Source organism: Hemibagrus wyckioides, linkage group LG06, assembly GCF_019097595.1.
Source record: "Hemibagrus wyckioides isolate EC202008001 linkage group LG06, SWU_Hwy_1.0, whole genome shotgun sequence".
Taxonomy (NCBI): domain Eukaryota; kingdom Metazoa; phylum Chordata; class Actinopteri; order Siluriformes; family Bagridae; genus Hemibagrus; species Hemibagrus wyckioides.
In genome coordinates, this window is record NC_080715.1 from 4177073 (window position 1) to 4204415 (window position 27343).

The 27343-nt window shown below is 40.2% G+C and overlaps 1 protein-coding gene and 1 long non-coding RNA gene across 10 annotated transcripts in view; both read left to right on the forward strand.

Moving 5' to 3' along the window:
- Positions 1 to 1901, forward strand: part of LOC131355048 (uncharacterized) — a 15244-nt gene extending 13343 nt beyond the window's left edge. The window contains exons 2-3 of the long non-coding RNA XR_009204816.1: positions 524 to 594; positions 1648 to 1901. This is a non-coding gene — a long non-coding RNA (uncharacterized LOC131355048). The remainder of the gene's footprint in view (positions 1 to 523; positions 595 to 1647) is intronic.
- A 2647-nt stretch (positions 1902 to 4548) lies between these two features.
- The window catches only part of glsb (glutaminase b), a 46323-nt gene continuing 23528 nt past the window's right edge, over positions 4549 to 27343 (forward strand). For 4 of the 9 annotated variants that reach the window (XR_009204813.1, XR_009204814.1, XR_009204815.1 and 1 more), the window contains exons 1-7: positions 4549 to 4970; positions 13514 to 13610; positions 15874 to 15995; positions 16948 to 17077; positions 17185 to 17264; positions 18995 to 19158; positions 21674 to 21732. Coding sequence is in view for 6 of the 9 variants with exons in the window: in XM_058393241.1 (XP_058249224.1) it covers positions 4711 to 4970; positions 13514 to 13610; positions 15874 to 15995; positions 16948 to 17077; positions 17185 to 17264; positions 18995 to 19158; positions 21674 to 21732 (912 nt within the window). In the remaining 3 variants the exon portion in view is untranslated. Of the gene's footprint in view, positions 4971 to 13513; positions 13611 to 15873; positions 15996 to 16947; positions 17078 to 17184; positions 17265 to 18994; positions 19159 to 21673; positions 21733 to 24888; positions 24939 to 27343 lie in introns of those variants that run through there. The other 5 variants (XM_058393243.1, XM_058393245.1, XM_058393242.1 and 2 more) reach the window with 4 other exon arrangements.

Here is a 27343-nt window from a genome sequence, read left to right on the forward strand (position 1 = left end):
AGCTGTCGTGTGACGCTCCATAGATTTATCATACTTAAGAAAAGAATGAGGAGGCTGGAATGATGGAGAACCCGTTCTGTTGGTTACTCCTGTCATCAGCAGGTGTTTGGAGAAGATCAGGAGGTCAAGGTACAGATCCATGTCCTACAGCGTGAGGTGGATTAAACAGTGACAGGACCGTGTACGGTTATACACAAACTGCACACACAGGGCACTGAGCAATAAGTAGAAAGGAAGTAAATATAAGAAAGAAACAACCCTCCTTTACTTCATGCTCTTATTTAGATAGATAGATAGATAGATAGATAGATAGATAGATAGATAGATAGATAGATAGATAGATAGATAGATAGATAGATAGATAGATAGATAGATAGAACTTTATTATCATTGCAAATTACAGGTACATAGCAAGGAAATGCTGTTTTATAATCTGTTTGTTGTTTTGTATGATTTATTTATAAGTTCTAATATAATGATGTATGTTTTTGAACTAAATCAGTTTTAATTGTTTCATTTGAAGCTGTCGTGTGGTCACCTGTTAAACCTGTCCCTCCTGTGGGCTCCACTCTAACACTTCACTTCTTTTTGCAGGTAAATAAATAAAAACCTTTAATTTATTCATGAAAACAAAAACAGAATTCTCTGATTTGAATCATATATATATATATAAACAATAACGTAAAAGAAGGAAGAGAGAAAAAGAAAGAATGAGGGGAAGGGAGAGAGAGAGAGAGAGAGAGAGAGAGAGAGAGAGAGAGAGAGGTTTAAAGCAGAGCTGCTGATTGGTCAGATGTTAGACCCCATGTGACATCATCATTGGCAGATAGAATTCACACTCCTGGACAATTGATCAGTGTAATTCAGAAGGAAAAACTGAAAAATCTGCAGCGTAATTTATTCATTATATATTTGAGCTTAACGAACAAACAAATAAACAAACAAACAAAATTCCTCAATATTACTACTATAATTATTACTACACATGCCTGCTTCCATTACTACTACTGCAGCTTCTACTATTACTACTAATAAATAAATAAATAAATAAATAAATAAATAAATAAAATTACTTACACTTGTTTAGTGTAATAAATTTATCGTCAGTCATTTTCCACAGTGTGCAAATCTTACCTAATGCACTTTTGATGAACGAGGTTTAAACCTACAGAATCCGGGTGAATTAAACACTGGAACTAGGTTTAGGCTCCATTTACGTTCTATACCTGTAGTTCATTCTTAAACCATCATTAAGTTTATTATTTCATTGATTATTTCTCACTAAATCAAACTGAACTAATTGCAGAGCGTGTGTGATGGCATCATATAATTAACTTAAAACGATTTATTTACGTATGCTGTCTGTTTACAGCACATAGCCACTATAATTACAGGTTTAATATACAGTCAATTTAGACGCACTTCCTGCAATGACCACTAGGTGTCAGTGCAGCTCTATAATAACAACGCTCTCAGACCTGCTGTAAATACAACTTGTATGCAAAGTATGAGGTTTGGGGTCAATTTCACAATTAAAATGCCCTTTTTATGCAAATTACACTTCAGTAAAAGTTACAAAAATGATAATATTTGTTTGTGTGTGTGTGTGTGTGTGTGTCAAGTGGGCTAACTTTTTAATCTCTTCAGTGTGCAGTACCTCCGTGTGACACCAGGTGGCACCAGATAAACACTTTACAGCAGATCCTAAAGTCTGAGGCTACAGAAGGTTCTAGAAGGAGAAAGACCTCCAGTATGTGACTGATAATGACCCTTTTCTGGCCCTGACTGCCTAACCTTCAGAGTATTTATTTGTTTATAAACTGTTTATATATCTTTTCCACATTTAAGTAAAAAAAAAAATATATATTACAGAGACAGACTTCCTTCATTTATTCCAGTCAAAAGCAGGCTGTCTGCTTTAGAGAAATAAAATAAAATAAATTAATAACATTTATTGTTATTATTATGATTATTGTTGTTATTATTGTTATATTTATTAGCTGTAGGTGTAGGAGGAGGAAGAGGAGGAGGAAGAGGAGGGTCTGTGTGTTTATTTTTGTTTTGCAAGCTCCTCCTCTCTATTAACTTTATCTTCTTTAGTAAATGTCATTTTTGAAGCCTGAAGCCTCATCAGATGCTGCTTTTGTGCATTCAGGGCGCGGTACTTTTCAATTCTTTTCATAGAAACAGAAGAAATGATAACAAACTGGTTCATTCATCACTACTCTTCCTCTTCTGATGTCCTCTGTGAAGTCGTCTGTCAAATGAAGAACGATAACAATAATAATCCTGATCATTCAGCTGTAATAGCGTAAAAGCCCCACCCTTTTCATTAAAAAAAAAAAAAACATCCTGGTTTATTTGTTTTTCTCAGAACAGCCTGTTTGACTCGGGTAATAAGTGGTGTTGAAGGAATCTTTTCACTGCATTGTTTCTCTTTCAGTCTCTGGATCATTAAGCAGTAAGTGAAATGGTGCATGCCAGACCAAAACACATTAATGAGCTCCAGGAGAGAGGGAAGAAGTTTGGTGAAAAAGGTTATGTCCTGCAGAGCTTTTAGAGAAATATCACAATTTGGTCATACATTATATTGCCAAATGTTTTGGGACGTCACATGCACATGAATGTAATATGGAGTTGTCCCGCCCTTTGCAGCTATAACAGCTTCAACTCTTCTAGGAAGGCTTTCCACAAGGTTTAGGAGTGTGTTTATGGGAATTTTTGACCATTCCTCTAGAAGCACATTTGTGAGGTCAGGCACTGATGTCTGGCTCACAGTCTCCACTCCAGAAGCTAGTCACAGTCCTGTAGCCCTCACAGTCATGAGGAGGACACTGACCTGTGAAATAAGACAGAAACATGATGCTAGAAGTTGTTTTTTTTCAAGCTTCAAGATTCAAGATTCAAAAAACTTTATTAATCCCAGGGTGAAATTGCTTTGCCATGTTACAGTTGCTCTAATAAAAATAAAAATATAAGAGAGAACGAAAGAAATATATACACCATTATATAAACTGTAAAATAGAATAAATAAATACAAATACTGTATAAATACTGTACATATAATAGTGTTGAACTGTAGTATTGCACACAAGGATTGTAAATTGGTGATCATTTTAATAAGTGATAATGGTAATGTTGTATTGTACATGATAGATAATGGTGAAATTGTTATGTGCATGAAAGGTCTATAATTACTATAGCACCCATTATTAATTATTGCACATGAAAATGAACAACACTTAAAGGGAGGAATCGTACAGTTTAATTGCCACAGGGATGAAAGATCTCCTAAAGTGCTCAGTGCTACACTTGGCAGTGATCAGTTTCTGTGCTCTTCTGATTAACCAGCACACTGTGTAGTAGATGAGAAGGGTTGTCCAGAATTAAATGGAGTTTTGACAGCATTCTTCTCTCAACAACAACGTGAACTGGGTCCAGCTCCATGCCAAGTACAGAGCCAGCCCTCCTGATTAGTCTGTCCAGTTTATTTCTCTCTGCCACCTTCATGTTACATCCCCAACAGACCGCTGCATAGAAAATGACACTGGACACCATAGACTCACAGAACATCCACAGTATGGTGTTGCAGACGTTGAAGGACCTGAGCCTCCTCAGAAAATACAGCCTACTCTGTGCGCTGTTGAGTTTAGTGTCCAGTCCAGTTTGTTGTCAATATGGACTCCCAGGTATTTGTAATCCTCAACAATTCTCTCCAAGGACAGACAAAGGAGAGCCTGGGGTTCTGGATTTTCTAAAGGTCACTGCCAGTTCCTTTGTTTTCCCAACATTGAGCTGTAGATGGTTGAGCTCACATCAAAGTTGTCCACTGCTGTCTGATACACTGCTGTCCGTTTCACTCCAGAAATTTCCATCATGTGATTATATATATATCTTATCTCTCACATGATGTTGTGGTTTCTGTACTTTCATTTTCGAGTGTTTTCATTTCGTAAAACTGAAGTGTTTATTAATGTGTAGGATTATCTGTAAACAGTGCTCCCAGTGCAGAACTGCACAACATTAATATCAATTATTATTAATATAATTATTATCATTATTATTACTGCTAATATATTTCGATGTAATAACATTGCAATTACAAGTGAATTGTTATAGCACATTTAATAATTACCACCAATTATTCTAAAAATATTCCTACTGAAAAATAATAGTTATATATTACCAATATTGTTTTTTATATATTTATAATTATATTTATATATTTCACGCCATGCCGTAAATAACGTTCCTACACTTTCACTCCTGCTTTTAAAAATGTGCATTCTTTCAGTCTTTTTACAATTTTATTGTTATAAATTCTTTATGAAATCTTTAAGGATCTTTTACACTTGAGTTGAAAACACGCGAGCACGTGCACGACTCACGTTTTTTTTTTACACGCCGTGACTCATTTTCAACAAAGGACGTGTTGCCGAGAGCGACGTTCTGATTGACGTGCGATCTGACCAATCAGAAGGCTATCGGTATTACTGCTTTCCCACCCCGACCAATAGGAAGGTTGACGGGGCGGGGCTAGTGACATTTTGTTCGCCGAATAGCAGCAGGCGGTTTACCGTTTCGAGAAGACGCGCTCGCGGCAAGGCTAACTCCTTAAAGGCTTGCTAAGTTATAGGTTTTTATTTCATTATTTTTTTTAAAGGCATACATTAAGACGCAGTTCCACTCATTTAGCGCGACAAGATTGAAATGTTACAGTTTAGGTGTTCACCTGTTCTGAAGGAGTTGTTTCACGTGAACCTCAAGCGTCCGTTAGTTCGCAGCGCGAGACATAAAACGTTCAGTGGCGATGGCCGAGTCTTCTCTAAAATAAACCCTGTATTCGCCGCGGGCTCTGTCTCACACACTTCAACATGGAGGAGAAGACTTTGTACAAAGGCTGAAGGAGCCATAGAGGCCAGTGAACCGGTGAAGAACGATGGAACGGTCCAGGAAACCGCCACGGACAAGTAAGACGTCAGCTTTATCTTGACAGACTAGCTAGGTGTGGGCCGTTTCCATGGTAACCTCTCAGCGCCTTTGTACCAGTACAGGCCCATTAGGAGACATAGCGTGCAGCCGGTCACGTGACCTAAAACGAGGCGTGTGTGTGTGTGTGTTCGTGTTCTTTGTCATTGGTGGGTGTGTAACATGCTCTTTGGAAATACGGGAAGTAGTTGAGTGTGTGTGTGTGTGTGTGTTCGTGTTCTCTGTCATTGGTGGGTGTGTAACATGCTCTTTGGAAATATGGGAAGTAGTTGAGTGTGTGTGTGTGTGTGTGTGTGGTCCCGTGACCCCCGAGCCTATACAACTATAAATATAAACGTGGGTGTGTCTTCGTTGTAAAAGTGCCGGACAGCAGGGCAGAGGGTGTGAAGAGGAAAAATGACCAATGAGGAGCAGGCTAAATGGCCTTTTGAAACATGACCCCCCCCCCCCCCCACACACACACACACAGATACAGTGAGATACCACATCATGACATTTTACATCACAGAGCTTTGTTCGCATGTAAGAAAGCTTGATTGTACGTCAACAGATGCAATTAAATGCAATAAAAGCCTCCTGTCCATTAATCGGAGGACGCTGTGTGCTCTGAATTTGTGCTCTCTCATTACTGCTCTGACAGAAAGGAAGGTCTCCTCAACCCTGAGGTCAGCACACAACGTCATACGCAATCAATAAAGTCTCAGTCTTGCATTTTAAATTAGTCTGTTTATTTTAGTTGAGTCAGGATAGACACCCGGGGCGGGGCGGGGCAGGCCCGGGCAGCACGCCGGGATGTGGAGGTCAATACAGCGTATATCATCATTAATGATGATCCTGCTTTAATGAAATGATTGTTTCATCAGCAGTGTGTTAGTTATGTGTGATTATTAAATGACACACACACACACACGTCTCCTGCTGTGTGTGATAATTAGTTTCAGACAGCAAGCCGGACTGAAATATCTCCTTCACGTTCACTGTGTGTGAATGTTAATGAAGAGAGAAGCGCTTTGAGAACAGAAGCACTGGGATGGGATTGATGGCGAGTGTATGCCGGTATGTGAGGAATGTGTGTGTTCGATCTCTCCCACAAACAGAACGTGAGAAAATGGCGGCAGGTTGAGAAAAGCAGACCTGGTTCCACTCCGATCCCAAATAAACAAATCAGCTGCTTTACGTTTCATTTATTTTCACACTGAACCTCTGAGCGCATCGTGTCAGGTTCCTCTTGCATGCTGCTTTACTGTGACTCATCACATGGGTATGCATGTGGAGATTTGTGCACCACACACACACACACACACACACACACACACACACACACTCGCTCGGATTCTTCACAGCGTAGTGTGATTAGATTTAAGCGAGTGTAGGACACACCATCATTATTAATTCTAAATGACAGGTAACATTCCACTGTGCTGGTATTTGTACACACACACACAGACACACACACAGACACACACACATTAAAAAAAGCCATAAAATTGTCTTGTGTTTATATAAAATATATGTCAGACTCCTAGGAGCCTCATGGCACATACAGTACAGACAGCACCAGAATTATTGCCACCCTTTCCTAAAGATAAAAACATGACTAACAAACTGACCACCTGATCAACTGACCACATGACTGACTAACTAACTAAATAACTAACTAACTAACTGACTAACCACATGACTAACTAACAAATTAACTGCTTAACTAACTAACCACATGACTCACTAACTATGTGGTTAACTAACGATATGTCTGACTAACTCACTAAACCAACCCCACAACTAACTAATGAACCACATGATTTACTAACTAACCACGTGATTAACCAACCACATGGTTAACTAACCATATGACTGACTAACTAACCAACCCCACAACTAACTAATTGACCACATGATAAACTAACTAACTAACCACATGACTAACTAACTACATGGTTAACTAACCACATAACTGACTGACTGACTAACTAACCAACCCCACAACTAAATGATTAACCACACATCTAACTAGCTAAGTCACTAACTAACCACATGACTAACTAACTACATGGTTAACTAACTATATGACTTACTGATTAATTAACCAAACCCACAACTAACTTAACCACATGTTTAACTAACAAACTAACTATATTGTTATGGATGGATGGGAAAATCTCTCTCTCTGAGCATATTCTGAATGCCAGGAATTTTCCAATCAGGGTTATTTTTTAATCCAGTATGAAGCAGAGCTCTGGGTTTTTACTGAGCACAGAATCTCACAGTGTTTCACAAACACAGCCATGTGGACCTACCTCAGGACCCCTGACTCCCTTAAACTCTTAATCAAGGGTTCCCTACATTTATTTATTTATTTATTTATTTATTTATTTATTTATTTATTTATTTATTTCTATCTATCTATCTATCTATCTATCTGCCTTTTTTAACCACTTAAACCACTTATGTTTTTGCCTCAGCTTACCACCGGTGATAAGTAGGCTAATGTTTATCTGCTCCTTGTAAAAGTTTGTCTTATTCACTTTCATTTTCTTTCAACACTCCCAATTTTTTGGGGATATTATTATATTTTGGATTCTTGTAGCACTTGTATTCGCACTGAAGCTGATTTTTCAGGTGTTGAAGGAGTTACCACACGTACAAGCAGATCTTCTGTACATCTGGAGCATTCACTAGTCACCATGTGAAAGCCAGAAGCTCTTCGTTTTCCCAATCGAACCCGTAAAACGTTCAGCCATGGTTTAAAACCTCGCGCTGTCCTAGACAATCAACTTCAGAGCAGTCTGGCCCTGCTGAATATCACACCAGCTGATTGTCGAATATTTTCCTCTAATAGCCACGTCACTCCAGCCTCATTTCTCACACTCGCTTTATTCTCTGGAATCTGGCCTCGGTCCCAGGCGTGTGGGTTTATACTGGAGCTCAGAGAGACCAGATGCAGATGCCAGGTGGTTACACACTTTTATCCTGTGTGTGTGTGTGTGTTCCAGCGTGGCTGTACGGAAGAGAGTTAGAGCCATTAGTGTGATTTATACACACAGGATCAGCCTTGTTTATTAACAGGATATAAACATGTCTATTATCTTATCAGCGTCCAAGTGTTTGTCCACTTCATGTTACATTATTACTTGTGTACACACCGTGCTGCAAGATTACATAACCTCACACAGTCTCTACTGACACACACTTTCACAACACGTAATAAGTTTCACACTGGTTTGAGTATCCTGGTATTGAGGATAAAGGGTTATAGATGATAAAATGTTAAAGGATGTTTTGAAAAATTCAGTATGCACAAGCTGACCATCACAATTCTTTAACTAGCTGTGCTGGACTGAAAAGTGCCCAGTGACTTCATTTGCACAGTACTGATATCAGATCATCATCATATATCACACTGTTTACTACCACATGTGTGACATTTGTTTAGTGTTCAAATTTGTCACCGAATTCGATCATTTTCCCTAAAAATCTCCATAGAGTTCAGTGCAATGATTCACTCTTACCAAGCTCCTGTAATCTGTTGCAAATCAGTTTCATTCTAAGTGATCCATTTGAGTCGCCGATAATCAAGTGAGAGACCTGAAGGTGTTAGAAATACTATATTGCCAAATTCATTGAGTTCAGGTGTTGTTTTTCAGGGGTTGGACACGGCCCCGTAGTTCCAGTAAAAGGAAATCTTAATGCTTCAGCTTCATACCAAGACATTTTGGAGAATATCGTGCTCCTATGCTTTGTGGGAACCTGCACAGAGTCCTGACCTCAACCCCATAGAACACCTTTGGGATGAATTAGAGTGGACACTGTGAGCCAGACCTTCTCGTCCAACATCAGTGCCTGACCTCACAAATGCGCTTCTAGAGGAATGGTCAAAAATTCCCATAAACACACTCCTAAACCTTGTGGAAAGCCTTCCCAGAGGAGTTGAAGCTGTTATAGCTGCAAAGGGCGGGGCAACTCACACTTACATTCATGTACATGTAAAGGCAGGCGTCCCAGTTTTGGCCTGTCTCACAGTCTCCGCTCTAATTCATCCTAAAGATGTTCTATGGGGTTGAGGTCAGGACTCTGTGCAGGCCAGTCAAGTTCCTCCACACCAAACTCACTCATCCATGTCTTTATGGACCTTGCTTTGGTCACTGGTGTGCAGTCATGTTGGAACAGGAAGGGGTCATCCCCAAACTGTTCCCACAAAGAGCATGAAATTGTCCAAAATGTCTTGGTATGAAGCTGAAGCATTAAGAGTTCCTTTCACTGGAACTAAGGGGCCGAGTCCAACCCCTGAAAAACAACACCTGAACTCAATGATTTAGAGGGGTGTCCCAATACTTTTGGCAATATAAGTGTATGTTACAGTTTTACCTCTGGAGATAGCTTCCATATCTATGTTGTAGAAGAGCTGACATTAAGTTCATGATTTTTCAGGAATGTGAAAAAAACGGAGGTAAATCTGATAGAGTGGATATTATTAGCTGGATGTTGTTGTGAAACTGAGACACCGTAAACAGAAGACAGAAGGCTTTCCAGAAAGTTCTTCAGGGTATCTTATCTTTCAGGGTTAAGTAGGAGCACAAAGCTCAGAGCACTTCCTGTGAAGAACTTCCTGTCGTACACGTGTGTGTGTGTGTGTTGAGGAAGCATTTTCAAACTAATAGCTGGGATTAGAACTAATGGCTGTAACCCGAGAACATAATCACGCACAAGTGTAACCATTAACACCATAAACACACAGACATGGAGCTGTCTATTAGAGCTTTAACAGGTAATCCCCAACATGACAACCGCATGGGTACCACACACACACACACACAAAGAGAGAGAGAGAAAGAGAGAGAGAGAGAGGCAGTAGGACAAAGGACAGAGCCACGTGGTTCTCTCAGAAAGCTAATACACTGTAATATGAGCATGAGGGAAGGTCAGGAGGAGAAGTGTGTGTGTGTGTGTGTATGGGGGGGGGCTTGGAACTAAACAGAAAAATACTAATATAAGTTATTGATTCATTGGTTCTCTATATGTGGAAATGATTTACCACTTTCATACCTGCATCATTTACAACATAATTGATTCAACTGTGTGTGTGTGTGTGTGTGTGAGAGGGAGAGAGAGAGAGAGAAGGAGAGAGAGAGAGATATCCTCTTTAAGTCTATCCGTGCAGCAGACACGTGTGATTTTTACAACGCTTTCACATCTGTTACTCAGATCACAAGTCCGAATCAGCAGTGTTGGCTCTAAATCAGCACAGTTGACTCTGAATCAGTACAGCTGACTCTAAACCAACACAATTGACTCTGACTTAGCAAATTTGACTCAGAATCAGCACAGCTGACTCTAAATCAGCACAGCTGACTCCGAACCAATAAAGGTGAATCCAAACCAACACAGCTGACTCTGAATCAGCACAGCTGACTCCGAACCAACAAAGGTGAATTCAAACCAACACAGTTGACTCCGAACCAACACAGTTGATTCTGAATCAGCACATTTGACTCCAAACCAACACAGTTGACTCTGAATCAGCACAATTGATTCTGAATCAGCACATTTGACTCCAAACCAACACAGTTGACTCTGAATCAGCACAGTTGACTCTGAATCAGCAAAGTTGACTTCAAATCAGCACAGTTGACTCTGAATCAGCAAAGTTGACTCTGAATCAGCACTTTTGACTCTTTTTGATTTGCTTTCATCATGCACTTAATGAAATGCATCAAACAGTAAATAAATGCTATCTGAGAAGTTTAGAGAGCTGGAAATGGCTTTAGAACTTCATTTGTTTATATTTGATTCACTTAGATGTATTTTAAAACGTATACTTATATAATTATTTAAAAAATAAATCTTAATATTGGCTTTACAACTGAACTCTAGGAATATTTTTAGAACTATTGATCATGAACATTTCCAACCACAGCTATTGAATGTAATCTCTCTCTCTTTTTCCCTCTGTCTCCTTCTCTCACACACACACACACACACACACACACTGTTTTCTGTGCGGTAGTATTATGTATTTATTAAATAAACACAGAAACATTACAGCTCTTTATGTTTACACTCCATATCCTCCTCCTGGTGTTTTATAAATTATTGTGTGTTTCTTTCTGGTTTGTGTTCACACCTTTTGATAAGGGATTATCTGGTGTGTGTGTGTGTGTGTGTAAATACATAGTGAAGTGTATAGCAGCTGTTATACCTCATACATCCTTTAAGACTTTATATATACATTCTTACTTTCCATCTCTCTCTCTCTCTCTCTCTCTCTCTCTCTTTCTCTGTCTCTTTCCTAAGGCTCTCAGCAGAACAAACACTTAACCCTGAGTTAGAATGAGGCAAACACACACACACACACACACACACACACTAATGTGCTGTGACAGAGACCACATGGAAGGAGTCTCCAGTGTCTTTGAGAGAAAATACAGAGAAAAGCATTTGTGCTCACACTGTGTGTGTGTGTGTGTGTGTGTGTGTGAGAGACGCACCATGCTATCACACATCTAATGGCTCTGATATGGACAGTAATGGCTCTAAATTGTCTCCAATCTTCCAGGAAATGAGGTTTAATTTCTCTTGGTTAGCTGTGATTCTGCAGACCCTCGGTCACTCTCGACCTGCTGCTCTCGCCTCTTCACACACACACACACACACACACAAACACACACGGCCGGCGCAAAACACTCACCATCACCTGGCAACCACGGCAGGCGTTTTTCTCATAATGACTTTGTTTCTCTGGGCTTGTGGTGCTGACTTTACCTGTTCTGTTTTCTAAAGCGCACGTGTGATTTAGAAAAACTCCATCAGCCCATCTGCCATGTTTTTCTCACACTGAGTCACATGCCTCGAACCCGACTCTAACTCACCTCCCAGCTGATCACAAACCCTGCTCACGCCTTCACTTTAAACCTCTTCCGCATCTCCATATTGTGATTTGTATGAAAAGCCAAACTCTGGCTTTATTTTTCTGTTGATTTTTCTGCAGCTTTACGTCCATGCAGCTCAGATACATCACTTCACCTGAAGCCCAAAAGAGGCGGAGTCTCTCTCTCTCTCTCTCTCTCTCTCTCTCTCTCTCTCTTGCTCTCTGTCTCTCTCTCTCTCTCTCTCTCTGTCTCTCTCTTTCTTCTCTCTCATTCTTTCTCTCTCATTCTCTCTCTCTTTCATTCTCTTTCTCTTCTCTCATTCTCTCTTCCTCTTTCATTCTCCCTCCCTCTTCCATTCTCTCACCCTACTGTCATTCTTCTGAAACAGTGTTCAGTAGAGACACGTAAAAATACCAGGTGTGAGCTGGAATGAGGACAAGCTGCTGCATGTGTGTGTGTGTGTTGAGAGAGAGAGAGAGAGAGAGAGACAGACATCACCGTATTTTATCATCTCCATCTCTCCACCATCCTGTTATTACATCACCACTTCATCACATACACTATATTGCCAAAAGTTTGGGACACTTACCTTTCCATGCACATGAATGTAATATGGAGTTGTCCCGCCCTTGGCAGCTATAACAGCTTCAACTCTTCTGGTCAGGCTTTCCACAAGGTTTAGGAGTGTGTTTATGGGAATTTTTGACCATTCCTCTAGAAGAGCATTTGTGAGGTCAGGCACTGATGTTGGACGAGAAGGTCTGGCTCACAGTCTCCACTCTAATTCATCCCAAAGGTGTTCTATGGGGTTGAGGTCAGGACTCTGTGCAGGTCAGTCAAGTTCCTCCACACCAAACTCACTCATCCATGTCTTTATGGACCTTGCTTTGGTCACTGGTGTGCAGTCATTTTGGAACAGGAAGGGGTCATCCCCAAACTGTTCCCACAAAGAGCATGAAATTTTCCAAAATGTCTTGGTATGAAGCTGAAGCATTAAGAGTTCCTTTCACTGGAACTAAGGGGCCGAGCCCAACCCCTGAAAAACAACACCTGAACTCAACGATTTGGAGGGGTGTCCCAATACTTTTGGCAATATAGTGTAGATCTCCTACAGCTTTCATTCAGTTTGTGTTGAAGAGTTGAGTTTGTTACTTTGTGTTAGTCATTTCTTTGTAAATATTAATAATTATTTTTGTGTTTCCACTCGTGTGTGTGTAACGTGTCTCATCCATGTTTTTGTTCTTTTTTTTGTTTCTCCATCCCTGTGTGCTGTGGCTGTGTGTTCTGTGTAAGTATCATTTCATTTCATTACATGTCCTTCCCTTCTAGCCAGTTATGTTTCACTGTTTCACAAAAATGTACTGAGTGTGATGTTTACTGCCGTCTCTCACACAAAACATTAACACAACTCTCACAAGTCTTTATCACACAGCTTAAGGTTAAAATAATAAAAAATGCTGGATGCACTGCTCATAAATCATCTACTCCTCCAGCCGCAGGTTACTTGTTGTGCTGGTGTGTGTGTGTGTGTGTGTGTACAGTGTGTTTGTATAGCACCTTAAGAAACACAGCCACAACACAGAGCTTTAATCTCAACCAATAGGTAACAGAATGTTTACTATATCATATGTTGTGTGTGTGTGTGTGTGTGTGTGCAGGAGAAGGAAGGCAGGGATCCTGCCGAGTCTGGAGGATCTGCTCTTCTACACCATTGCTGATGGTCAGGAGAAGATCCCAGCTCACAAGTTTATAACGGTCAGTTATAATCACACACACACACACACACACACACACATTTACATTTATATTCCTGGCATTTGGCCGATGGTCTTATTCAGAGGAGCGCACAAAAGTGTTTTGAAGTCTTTATCAGTGAGTTCATCATTAGAGACACACACACACATGCACACACACACACACACACAGAGGCACACGCATACACAGACACACATGCACAGGCGCACACACGCACAACATACACATGCACACACACACACACACACATACATACAGACATACACACACACACACACACACACACACATACATACATACATACAGACATACACACACAGAGGCACACGCATACACAGACACACATGCACAGGCGCACACACGCACAACATACACACACACACACACACACACACACACATACATACAGACATACACACACACACACACAGAGACACACGCATACACAGACACACACGCACAGGCGCACAGACGCACAACATACACATGCACACACACACACACACATACATACATACAGACATACACACGCACACACACACACACACATACATACATACATACATACATACAGACATACAGACATACACACACAGGCACACATGCACAGGCGCACACACGCACAACATACACACACACACACACACACACACACATACATACAGACATACACACACAGAGGCACACGCATACACAGACACACACGCACAGACGCACAACATACACATGCACACACACACACACACACATACATACATACATACAGACATACACACACAGAGGCACACGCATACACAGACACACACGCACAGACGCACAACATACACATGCACACACACACACACACATACATACATACATACAGACATACACACACAGAGGCACACGCATACACAGACACACATGCACAGGCGCACAGACGCACAACATACACACACACACACACACACACACACACACACACACACACACACATACATACATACATACAGACATACACACACAGAGGCACACGCATACACAGACACACATGCACAGGCGCACACACGCACAACATACACACACACACACACACACATACATACAGACATACACACACACACACAGAGGCACACGCGTACACAGACACACACGCACAGGCGCACACACGCACAACATACACATGCACACACACACACACACATACATACATACATACAGACATACACACGCACACACACACACACACACACATACATACATACATACAGACATACACACGCACACACACACACACACACATACATACATACATACATACAGACATACACACACACACACACACACACACACACATACATACATACATACATACACACACACACACACACACACAGAGGCACACGCATACACAGACACACACGCACAGGCGCACACGCACAACATACACATGCACACACACACACACACACACACATACATACATACAGACATACACACACACACACATACATACAGACATACATACAGACATACACTCACACACAACCATGTACTCATTCTCATTTCCATCAACAACCAATAACCAGTCTCACATGCACCACACACACACACACACACACACACACACACACACATACATACATACATACATACAGACATATACACACACACACACACACATACATACATACATACATACATACATACATACAGACATACACACACACACACAACCATGTACTCATTCTCATTTCCATCAACAACCAATAACCAGTCTCACATGCACCACACACACACACACACACACACATACATACATACATACATACAGACATATACACACACACACACACACACACGTGCATGAACCCGATCCTGGTAATGACGTTGTGATGTTGGTGTTTATAGAGCCGCGCTGACGTCACATTGACTTCACATTGGAATCCAGTGAGAGGTGTAACGTGTGTGTGTGTGTGTGTGTGTGTGTGTGTTTATATACTCTGAGGTTATCTGTTCCTCACAGGTTATCATATTCAGACCTGTGTACACTTTATCACACGCCGTGACACATGAATATGTGCTGTTTAAGACAGCGGCTTTATCCTAGAGCAGGAAATGACATCAAATTAATCTGATTAATAATCTAATCATTTAAATTTATTTATTTTCTTCTGTTTTTTAAATTATTTTATTTATTTATTTATTTATTAAATAAATTACTTATATATATATATTAGCAGAATCTGGTCAATCAGTTATAAGTGTGTGTGTGTGTGTCCAGGCGCTGAAGGCCACAGGTCTGAGAACAGGAGACCCCCGGCTGAAGGAGTGTATGGACATGCTGAAGGTGACCCTGAAGTCCACGTCAGACGGAGTGATGCTGGACCGCCATCTCTTTAAGAAGTGAGTCGTCTCACACACACAAACACACACACACAAACACACACACAAACACCACAGTGTGTTCTGGCTTCACTCAGAGGATTAAAAATGCGCTTTGAGGTTGTGGATTTTAGACGAGCGTGTTAACACTGACACAACTCTGTTGTCATGGCGATGAACCCATCAAGCTTTGGGCTTCAAGATTTGTAACAAGCTGGAGAAAGTGTACACTTCATCATGAGGTGAATTATATAAATACTTTATATACACATGGAAATAATTGTTAGAGACGCCCGAAGGACAAGGCGCTATGTAGACCCACTGAGATGAGGAGGAGGAGATGACCGTGTGCTCCATGCTCCCCCATGGCTCCTCTCTCTTCCCTGTGTGTGTGTGTGTGTGTGTGCGTGTGTGTGTGCATGCGAGAGCTGATGACGCATCACTCACTCTCTGCTATTTTTATCCCTCGTCTGCTCGGAGAGCCATGTGTGAGCTCAGGTCCTGCGTGATAAAGCATTCCTACGGCTCGCCTTTATCAGGACCACACAGGAAGTGACGGATTTCCGCAAAATGCAGGCTTCCAGAAATTTCTATGTGCCTTGGGTGCCAATACTTTCTCCCCTTAACACTGGACAGCTATCATAATAGTGTTGTGTGTTTAAGTGATTTATATTTTTCATTTGTCAGATCACTTCCTGTGTTTTCCTTCAGGAACTAGGCCTGAAATATAGTTCCTCATGGTCTAGTGCTTGATATAGTTCCTCACACAGTATGGTTCATGATATAGTTATTCACGATATTTTACTTCACAGTGGAGTTCTTTATTATATTTTATGGCTTTCACTGTATGAAGAGTGTGTGTGTGTGTGTGGGTAGTGTTTTAGTGATTAAGTATTTGTTTCATGCTTCATGTTGTTTCATGTTTATAATCCTCCTCATCCTCCTCCTACTGTGTTTCTTCTTCACTGGTCAGATGTGTCCAGAGTAACATCGTGCTCCTGACCCAAGCTTTCCGGAAGAAGTTTGTCATCCCTGATTTCATGGCCTTCACCTCCCACATAGACGAGCTTTATGAGACTGCTAGAAACCTGTCTGGAGGTCAGGTATGGGACGAACCCTGGAATCTCTATCTTTCTCTCTCTCTCTCTCTCTCTCTCTCTCTCTGCTTCACCTGTGGAGTGATGAATCTCATGCTGTGTTTCTGTCTCAGGTGGCTGACTACATTCCTCAACTGGCCAAGTTCAGCCCTGACCTGTGGGGCGTGGCTGTATGCACAGTGGACGGACAGAGGTGAGAGCTCACACACACACACACACACACACACACACACACACCTCAACAAATACTGAACAAAACATTTAAAGATCATCTCATTCAGCCCAGGGTGTTTGTTTGTTTATTATTTCTTTAACGCAGTTCTTCTGTATTCTATTTGCAAACCCTGTATATAGTGATACATGTCGTGTTCTGTACTGTACTGTGTGGTGAGATCTGTTGGACTGTTAACCTCTCAGGTCAGCTGCTGGACTCTTTCCCTCTCACAGTTTTAGTGAGTGTTTATTTTGCAGATTGCGACATTTCACAACTTCCTGCTATAAACCTCTCAGCTATCAAGAGATTTAACCGTCACACCTCCAAGTTTTACTTTTCTAGAACAGCAGCTCTGAGTCTAGCACAGGTTCATACGAATGTGTCCGCTCTAATACAATAGCGTTTCTATGGTAACGCCTCATTAAAATGTGGTCTTATTTACCAAGGTCTCTGGTGTAAGAGCTTTGTAGCAGTTCGAGGTCAGAGGTCAACCTGTACGGCTGTATGGCTCTTTTACTGAGTCGTGATTTAAATTTCATCAGAATGACTACACACACACACACACACACACACACACACACACACCTAGTACACCTAACCGGGATGTCTGGCGAGCTACACTTCAGCACTAAGCTAACACCACTTCAGCACTAGCTGTACATCGTGTTATTTCAGCTAGTGAAGAGTAAACACAATGAACTAATATTAGAAAAGTTGTTACAATCAATAAAGGTTAAGTTCAGGATAAGGGGCGGGGCTAATGGCTGTTACAGTAGAGACATTTTCAAGATATCAAATAAAATGTGATAAAAGTATGAAAGTAAAAAGCAACATCGTACACACTGTTTAATATTAAAAATAATTAAATGCAAAACATTCAGATAATGAAGATGGTGTGTAACCTGACTCTGATGCTGGAAGTGGGCGTGGCCTCATCAGTGACACACCAAGGTTGACAAAAGTTTAGTTACAATACCAACGAGAGCGAAGAGCTGAGCGTGATCCTTGACAAAGAGCACACACTGCTTCTCCTTCACCTCATATACACTATACTGCCAAAAGTATTGGGACACCCCTCCAAATCATTGAATTCAGGGGTTGGGCTCGGCCCCTTAGTTCCAGTGAAAGGAACTCTTAATGCTTCAGCTTCATACCAGGACATTTTGGACAATTTCATGCTCTTTGTGGGAACAGTTTGGGGATGATCACTTCCTAGACCTTGTGGAAATCCTTCCCAGAAGAGTTGAAGCTGTTATAGCTGCAAAGGGCGGGACAATTCCATATTACATTCATGTGCATGTAAAGGCAGGCGTCCCAGAACTTTTGGCAACATAGTGTATGATACGATGCTGTATTTTACACACAAACACCTAATCTCACTTCAGAACATTCCGTTTTATCTCTAAGAAAAGCGGTTTGATGTAAAGTTTAATGCTAGTTGCGTCACTCGCTGCTAAATATTCTCATGACTGTGAGGTACAGAGACTAGAGAGAGAAATTCCCAGTATGTGTGAACGCAGCAAGAAAATGTGTTTAAATATAAATGCAGTTTGTGGTTTAATGTTGAAACGGAGTTATTATGCTGTTTAACTTTTAATGTTAAACTCCAAGGTGTTTTTATAGGATGACTCCAAGTGTATGATGTTATTCATGCTCTCTCTCTCTCTCTCTCTCTCTCTCTCTCACTGTGTGTGTGTGTGTGTTTTTAGACACACTGTGGGTGACACCAAGGTGCCATTCTGTCTGCAGTCATGTGTGAAGCCACTGAAGTACGCCATCGCGGTGCATGACCACAGCACGGAGTACGTGCACCGCTTCATCGGCAAAGAGCCCAGCGGCTTACGCTTCAACAAACTCTTTCTGAATGAGGATGGTGAGTTCTCCTCACACAGACACACACACACACACACACACACACTCCCCGTCCACCACCACTGAGGTTAGCACCATTTCATCCCAGTTCAGACATTTAATTTTTAACTACTGGAGTTTTTAAATTCTCATGCCTGAAATAATTAAGTTTTTATCCCCCTGATGTTAACGGATATTCGAGAAGCCCCGCCCACTTTAACCTGTCTCTGCTGAGAGAGGTTCATTTATTAGCAGCTAGAACATAACGCAGTATTTGTGTTATTTGTGGAATAGTGATGAATTGAAGATGGTCAGTAACAACACAGGTCTAAATGTTTCTGATGATATTCTGGATAAATCAATCCACTGTCTGCTTTTATTTCTAATGAAATGTTTTCTTACTGAAGAAATCCACCCAGTCTTCCTCTTACGCAACTTGTGAAATTCCCCCGATTCAACGCTCACGAGCCAGCTCTGTGTTTCTCATCACACACTGCAACTTACACTGAACACAGTAGCACAGGAATCATGGCGACACTGGAATGTTTTGTAGGAGTGAGTCCTCTTGTTTCCGCTCCCAAAAGATCATCTGTTACGGATCTAAGCTGCCTGCTGTTGCCATGGCAACACCTTGAAAGGTTATAGGAAGTATGCTCAGTGGGAAATATCTGGGCAAAAAATCAAGTACTGACCGTCTACTTCCTCCTGTCTTCTCTAGAATGATCCGTACGGTCAGTCGGGGTCAGGGATCCTGTGAGAAATGTGTCACATCCGAAACGCATCGTCTCTGAGAGGGAGCACAACCGACAGGAAGTGATGTAATGCCCTGAGAATTCCATCGCAGAGGAAGCCGGAGTTATTCCTCCTTTCCTGAACAGTAGACTGGAAATGTGCTTTAAGCACTCTTCAGCTGGAGAGACTACTGGAAAAGGGGGCGGGGCTTGTGTCCTGCTTCTTAATCAATTTAGATCAATTGCAGTGTGTAGTTGAAGTGAAATCAATTTTCTTTCTATTTCTGATTCATTTGTAATGTAGGATCCTGTAGAGATGGGGTATATGTGCGTTCACTTTTAACAATTAAAAGATATAAAATATCTGCGGGCAGCAATGATCAGGGTTCATGAACGTGAGGAACTTTAAGTACATTTATAAAAAAAATAATATGCATTATTTAGCACATATTAAAGCACTTAAAATGGAAATGGAGCAAGACAATAACATGATAGAGTTACATAACGATGTGTTAATGATGGCCTACATAGTAACACTGGATATCATTCAACCACTTCCATGATTTTAGGACAAATTATATAGAAGCGTGATGCTGTCATATTGGGTAAAGCAGTATACATGAAGGCATACACTGATTAGCCATAACATTATGACTACCTGTCTAATATTGTGTCGATCCCCCTTCTGCTGCCAAAACAGCCCTGACCTGTCAAGGCATGGACTCCACTAGATCCCTGAAGGTGTGCTGTGATATCTGACACCAAGATGTTAGCAGCAGATCCTTTAAGTCCTGTAAGTTGTGAGGTGGAGCCCTTCATGGTTCAGACTAGCCATCACAATTTGGCCCTTTTGGTCAAACTCACTCAAATCCTTACACTTGTCCATTTTTCCTGCTTCTAACACATCAACTTTGAGGACAAAATGTTCACTTGCTGTCTATATATATTCCACCCACTAACAGGTGCCATGATGAGGAGATCATCAGTCTTATTCACTTCACCTCTCACTGCTCACAGTGTTATACCTGATCGGTGTACGTTATACACTGTTTATTGTTGTCTGAAGACGACCTGAAGAAAACCTGAAGTTCTGACAAAAGGAGTTTTTTTCCACTCATGCTGCTTCCTGGAGTGTTGATGATACAGAAATCTGTCTCAGGTGATTCTCAGGAAACAACACTTCTGTTTAAGCAGGAATCTAGATTTAAATGGAACTCTGACTGACCTCTTTGCATGAATCATGGCTTAGACAAAGAAAACCAGGCAGAAGAAACCAGACAAGCATGAAGTCAGTGTTATTCTAGACCCTTTCAGCATGGTTAGGAAGCAGAAAAATACACTCTGGGCCACGGAATATCACTTTAGAGGACACGCAATGTGCTCTTTGCATTTGCAATTATTTTAATTTTTAATTATCCTTACACTTGTCCATTTTTCCTGCTTCTAACACATCAACTTTGAGGACAAAATGTTGACTTGCTGCCTAATATATCCCACCCACTAACAGGTGCCATGATGAGGAGATCATCAGTCTTATTCACGTCACCTCTCAGTGGTCATAATGTTATGGCTGATCGGTGTACATAAACGTACAGATCTAAGCGAAAACATCTTGAAATAATTTCTGGTTACTTGAAACGTTCTCAGTACGAGTCCTTGTGAACGAGCCGTGGCTATGGAAACCATAACGATTACGTATAAACACAAACCTCAGTGCTGCTCAGGAAATGTTCACTGACATCCTCTGACCAATCAGAATGCAGAATTCAGATTAGGATGATAACAGATGCTGTTGTTCGTCCTCAGATAAACCGCACAACCCGATGGTGAACGCCGGGGCGATCGTGTGCACCTCTCTGATAAAGGTAAGCGTCCGCATGCTCTCTGCCTCGAGCTCTGTGTTGTGTTGGATGGTTAAATCACTCGTCCTAACTGTACTCACAATGCCCAAAGCTTCCAGATGATACACAGCGCTTACCTAGCAGACTGTTTGTAGAATATCAGCGTAATGATGTCATAGCATCGCAGAATATCTTACAGACACGCTAGAAGGCTAAAACAATGAAAGATTAAATTTATTAAAGAGTGTATTAAAAAGTGCTTTTCATCATAAAACTCTCCACTCCAGATCCATTCCCATAAAAATAAAATGATTATAATAATAATACACCACTCAATTTGTGTGTAATGAATTCTTAAGTGAAATTCATTTGAACTTCCTGTTGCTCCTGTTTTTCTCCATTCTCTCTGAATCCACTGATTATTGATGCTATCGATTAGACAGTGTACAGTACACACACACACACACACACACACACACACACTTCATCACTGCTAACTACTGACGAAGGAAACTTGGAGTATACGCTAATGCTTCCCACTGTGTGTGTGTGTGTGTGAGATTGAAGTGCTAAACTGTACTCTTTACAGTCAACAACACTGAATTAGGATATAACTATAACCCAAATTTCCAAATATTAACACTTACACAATAATATTCCTCCTCATTTGACCATGAGAACATTTTTTCTCTCAAATTTAGTGACTAAATATAAAGTTAACTTTATTTACAGACCTCGAAATAACAAGTTCTTGAGGAATTCATATGTAGAGAAATAAGCTAATAATTATAGCTGATAATGATATTTTAATAATAAAAAGAATACATTGGATTAAGGTTCCTGATGATCATTTTCTGTGTAATAAAATAAAAAAATATTAAAAATATTTTAAGAAGATTTGTAATAAAACACTACACATACTTTTGACTATATAATGGATCACCAGATAAAGAATTCTGGACTGTAATTATTTACGAGACCCACCCCGGTGTCTGAGAGAGATACAAGGAGATGTGGAGTGATATAGTGCTAATACAGAGAGATACAAGGAGATGTGGAGTGATATAGTGCTAATACAGAGAGATACAGTGAGGTGTGGAGTGATATAGTGCTAATACAGAGAGATACAGTGAGGTGTGGAGTGATATAGTGCTAATACAGAGAGATACAGTGAGGTGTGGAGTGATATAGTGCTAATACAGAGAGATACAGTGAGGTGTGGAGTGATATAGTGCTAATACAGAGAGATACAGTGAGGTGTGGAGTGATATAGTGCTAATACAGAGAGATACAGTGAGGTGTGGAGTGATATAGTGCTAATACAGAGAGATACAGTGAGGTGTGGAGTGATATAGTGCTAATACAGAGAGATACAGTGAGGTGTGGAGTGATATAGTGCTAATACAGAGAGATACAGTGAGGTGTGGAGTGATATAGTGCTAATACAGAGAGATACAGTGAGGTGTAGAGTGATATAGTGCTAATACAGAGAGATACAGTGAGGTGTGGAGTGATATAGTGCTAATACAGAGAGATACAGTGAGGTGTAGAGTGATATAGTGCTAATACAGAGAGATACAGTGAGGTGTGGAGTGATATAGTGCTAATACAGAGAGATACAGTGAGGTGTGGAGTGATATAGTGCTAATACAGAGAGATACAGTGAGGTGTAGAGTGATATAGTGCTAATACAGAGAGATACAGTGATGTGTGGAGTGATATAGTGCTAATACAGAGAGATACAGTGAGGTCTGGAGTGATATAGTGCTAATACAGAGAGATACAGTGAGGTGTAGAGTGATATAGTGCTAATACAGTGAGATACAGTGAGGTGTGGAGTGATATAGTGCTAATACAGAGAGATACAGTGAGGTATAGAGTGATATAGTGCTAATACAGAGAGATACAGTGAGGTGTGGAGTGATATAGTGCTAATACAGAGAGATACAGTGAGGTGTGGAGTGATATAGTGCTAATACAGAGAGATACAGTGAGGTGTAGAGTGATATAGTGCTAATACAGAGAGATACAGTGATGTGTGGAGTGATATAGTGCTAATACAGAGAGATACAGTGAGGTGTGGAGTGATATAGTGCTAATACAGAGAGATACAGTGAGGTGTGGAGTGATATAGTGCTAATACAGAGAGATACAGTGAGGTGTGGAGTGATATAGTGCTAATACAGAGAGATACAGTGAGGTATAGAGTGATATAGTGCTAATACAGAGAGATACAGTGAGGTGTAGAGTGATATAGTGCTAATACAGAGAGATACAGTGAGGTGTAGAGTGATATAGTGCTAATACAGAGAGATACAGTGAGGTGTGGAGTGATATAGTGCTAATACAGAGAGATACAGTGAGGTGTAGAGTGATATAGTGCTAATACAGAGAGATACAGTGAGGTGTAGAGTGATATAGTGCTAATACAGAGAGATACAGTGAGGTGTGGAGTGATATAGTGCTAATACAGAGAGATACAGTGAGGTGTAGAGTGATATAGTGCTAATACAGAGAGATACAGTGAGGTGTGGAGTGATATAGTGCTAATACAGAGAGATACAGACAAGCTGTAGCTGAAATAGAGAGATGAAGTCTCTTACAGTCCAGCTTTGTGTGAAAGGGAGAAGTGTCCACTCTCGATAGCCGGGATTTGTCTGTCTGAGTGCAGACGATCCCGCAGCATCAGAGCAATAATCTGTTCTCCGTTATCCCATCAACACCTTCAACGTCTTTCCACACAGTCGTCTCATTTCTCTTGGTTTTTCATGTTTGATCCAAAAAAAACCAAAACAAAACAGGAAGTGCTACCAAAGCTCATTTGACATATGAAATTAAGAAAAATCATCTTCTGATCTTACATGGGCTTTAATCACTGACCAATCACCAGATCATGTTTAATCATGTGCTCCATTATGTCATATTGATTACCCCTGAATGCAACAATGAATGAAGAAGTGTGTGTGTGTGTGTGTTTGTGTGAGCGTGCAATAGCCCCTGTGTTGAACTGTTTGTGGGAGCTGCTTTTGCTGTTTTCCGTAGGATCCTTTTGTACCATGTTACCGCATGAGAATCTGTCCCCTCCTGCCGCAAGTGCTCCACGCGGGCTGCCATGTGCCATGTGGTGATGAAGGCTTTCTCTATATGCTTTTTTTCTTTATGTTGTTGCATATTTTACAGACGTAGGAACTGTGGGAATTTTTGACCGCTGCAGCAGGTCAATGACGTTGGTAATCTTTTCCTTTCCATTATTTCCTCCTTCCTCCCCCTCACTGAAACAAGCTGGGACACACTGAGCTCTCAGTATCAGTGTGCCTGTTTAAATGTTGTAAACTTAACAACTTGTCAGATTTATAGATTTGTCATGATATGTTATCATCTTGACTAAAAGCACAGTATTGCTCTACACTTTGCCTTTTTAGTAGAAATTCGAAGCAAACATGTCATCTAGATTATAATGAGAAATCTCGGCCTCTGGGAATGAATCGTAGACGTTAGTACCAAATCTGTAGGTGTAGCCTGTCTAACTCTCGACTCCTGCAGGGCCACGTCACCACGTCTATGATACCTCTCCATATATTACATCATCTATGATACCCCTCTCTGTATTATTACATCATATATGATACCTTTCTCAATACATTACATCATCTATGATACCCCTCTCTGTATTATTACATCATATATGATACCCCTCTCTGTATTATTACATCATCTATGATACCCCTCTCTGTATTATTACATCATATATGATACCCCTCTCTGTATTATTACATCATCTATGATACCCCTCTCTGTATTATTACATCATATATGATACTCCTCTCTGTATTATTACATCATCTATGATACCCCTCTCTGTATTATTACATTATATATGATACCTTTCTCAATACATTATATCATCTATGATACCCCTCTCTGTATTATTACATCATATATGATACCCTTCTCAATACATTACATCATCTATGATACCCCTCTCTGTATTATTACATCATCTATGATACCCCTCTCTGTATTATTACATCATATATGATATCCTTCTCAATACATCATCTATGATACCCCTCTCTGTATTATTACATCATCTATGATACCTCTCTGTGTATTATTACATCATCTATGATACCCCTCTCTGTATTATTACATCATATATGATACCCCTCTCTGTATTATTACATCATCTATGATACCCCCTCTGTATTATTACATCATATATGATACCCCTCTCTGTATTATTACATCATCTATGATACCCTTCTCAATACATTACATCATCTATGATACCCCTCTCTGTATTATTACATCATATATGATACCCTTCTCAATACATTACATCATCTATGATACCCCTCTCTGTATTATTACATCATCTATGATACCCCTCTCTGTATTATTACATCATATATGATATCCTTCTCAATACATCATCTATGATACCCCTCTCTGTATTATTACATCATATATGATACCCTTCTCAATACATTACATCATCTATGATACCCCTCTCTGTATTATTACATCATCTATGATACCCCTCTCTGTATTATTACATCATATATGATACCCTTCTCAATACATTACATCATCTATGATACCCCTCTCTGTATTATTACATCATCTATGATACCCCCTCTGTATTATTACATCATATATGATACCCTTCTCAATACATTACATCATCTATGATACCCCTCTCTGTATTATTACATCATCTATGATACCCCTCTCTGTATTATTACATCATATATGATATCCTTCTCAATACATCATCTATGATACCCCTCTCTGTATTATTACATCATATATGATACCCCTCTCTGTATTATTACATCATATATGATACCCCTCTCTGTATTATTACATCATCTATGATACCCCCTCTGTATTATTACATCATCTATGATACCCCTCTCTGTATTATTACATCATATATGATATCCTTCTCAATACATCATCTATGATACCCCTCTCTATATTATTACATCATCTATGATACCCCCTCTGTATTATTACATCATCTATGATACCCCTCTCTGTATTATTACATCATATATGATATCCTTCTCAATACATCATCTATGATACCCCTCTCTGTATTATTACATCATATATGATACCCTTCTCAATACATTACATCATCTGTGATACCCCTCTCTGTATTATTACATCATCTATGATACCCCTCTCTGTATTATTACATCATCTATGATACCCCTCTCTGTATTATTACATCATATATGATACCCCTCTCAATACATTACATCATCTATGATACCCCTCTCTGTATTATTACATCATATATGATACCCCTCTCAATACATTACATCATCTATGATACCCCTCTCTGTATTATTACATCATCTATGATACCCCTCTCAATACATTACATCATCTATGATACCCCTCTCTGTATTATTACATCATATATGATACCCCTCTCAATACATTACATCATCTATGATACCCCTCTCTGTATTATTACATCATATATGATACCCCTCTCTGTATTATTACATCATATATGATACCCCTCTCAATACATTACATCATCTATGATACCTCTCTCTGTATTATTACATCATATATGATACCCCTCTCAATACATTACATCATCTATGATACCCCTCTC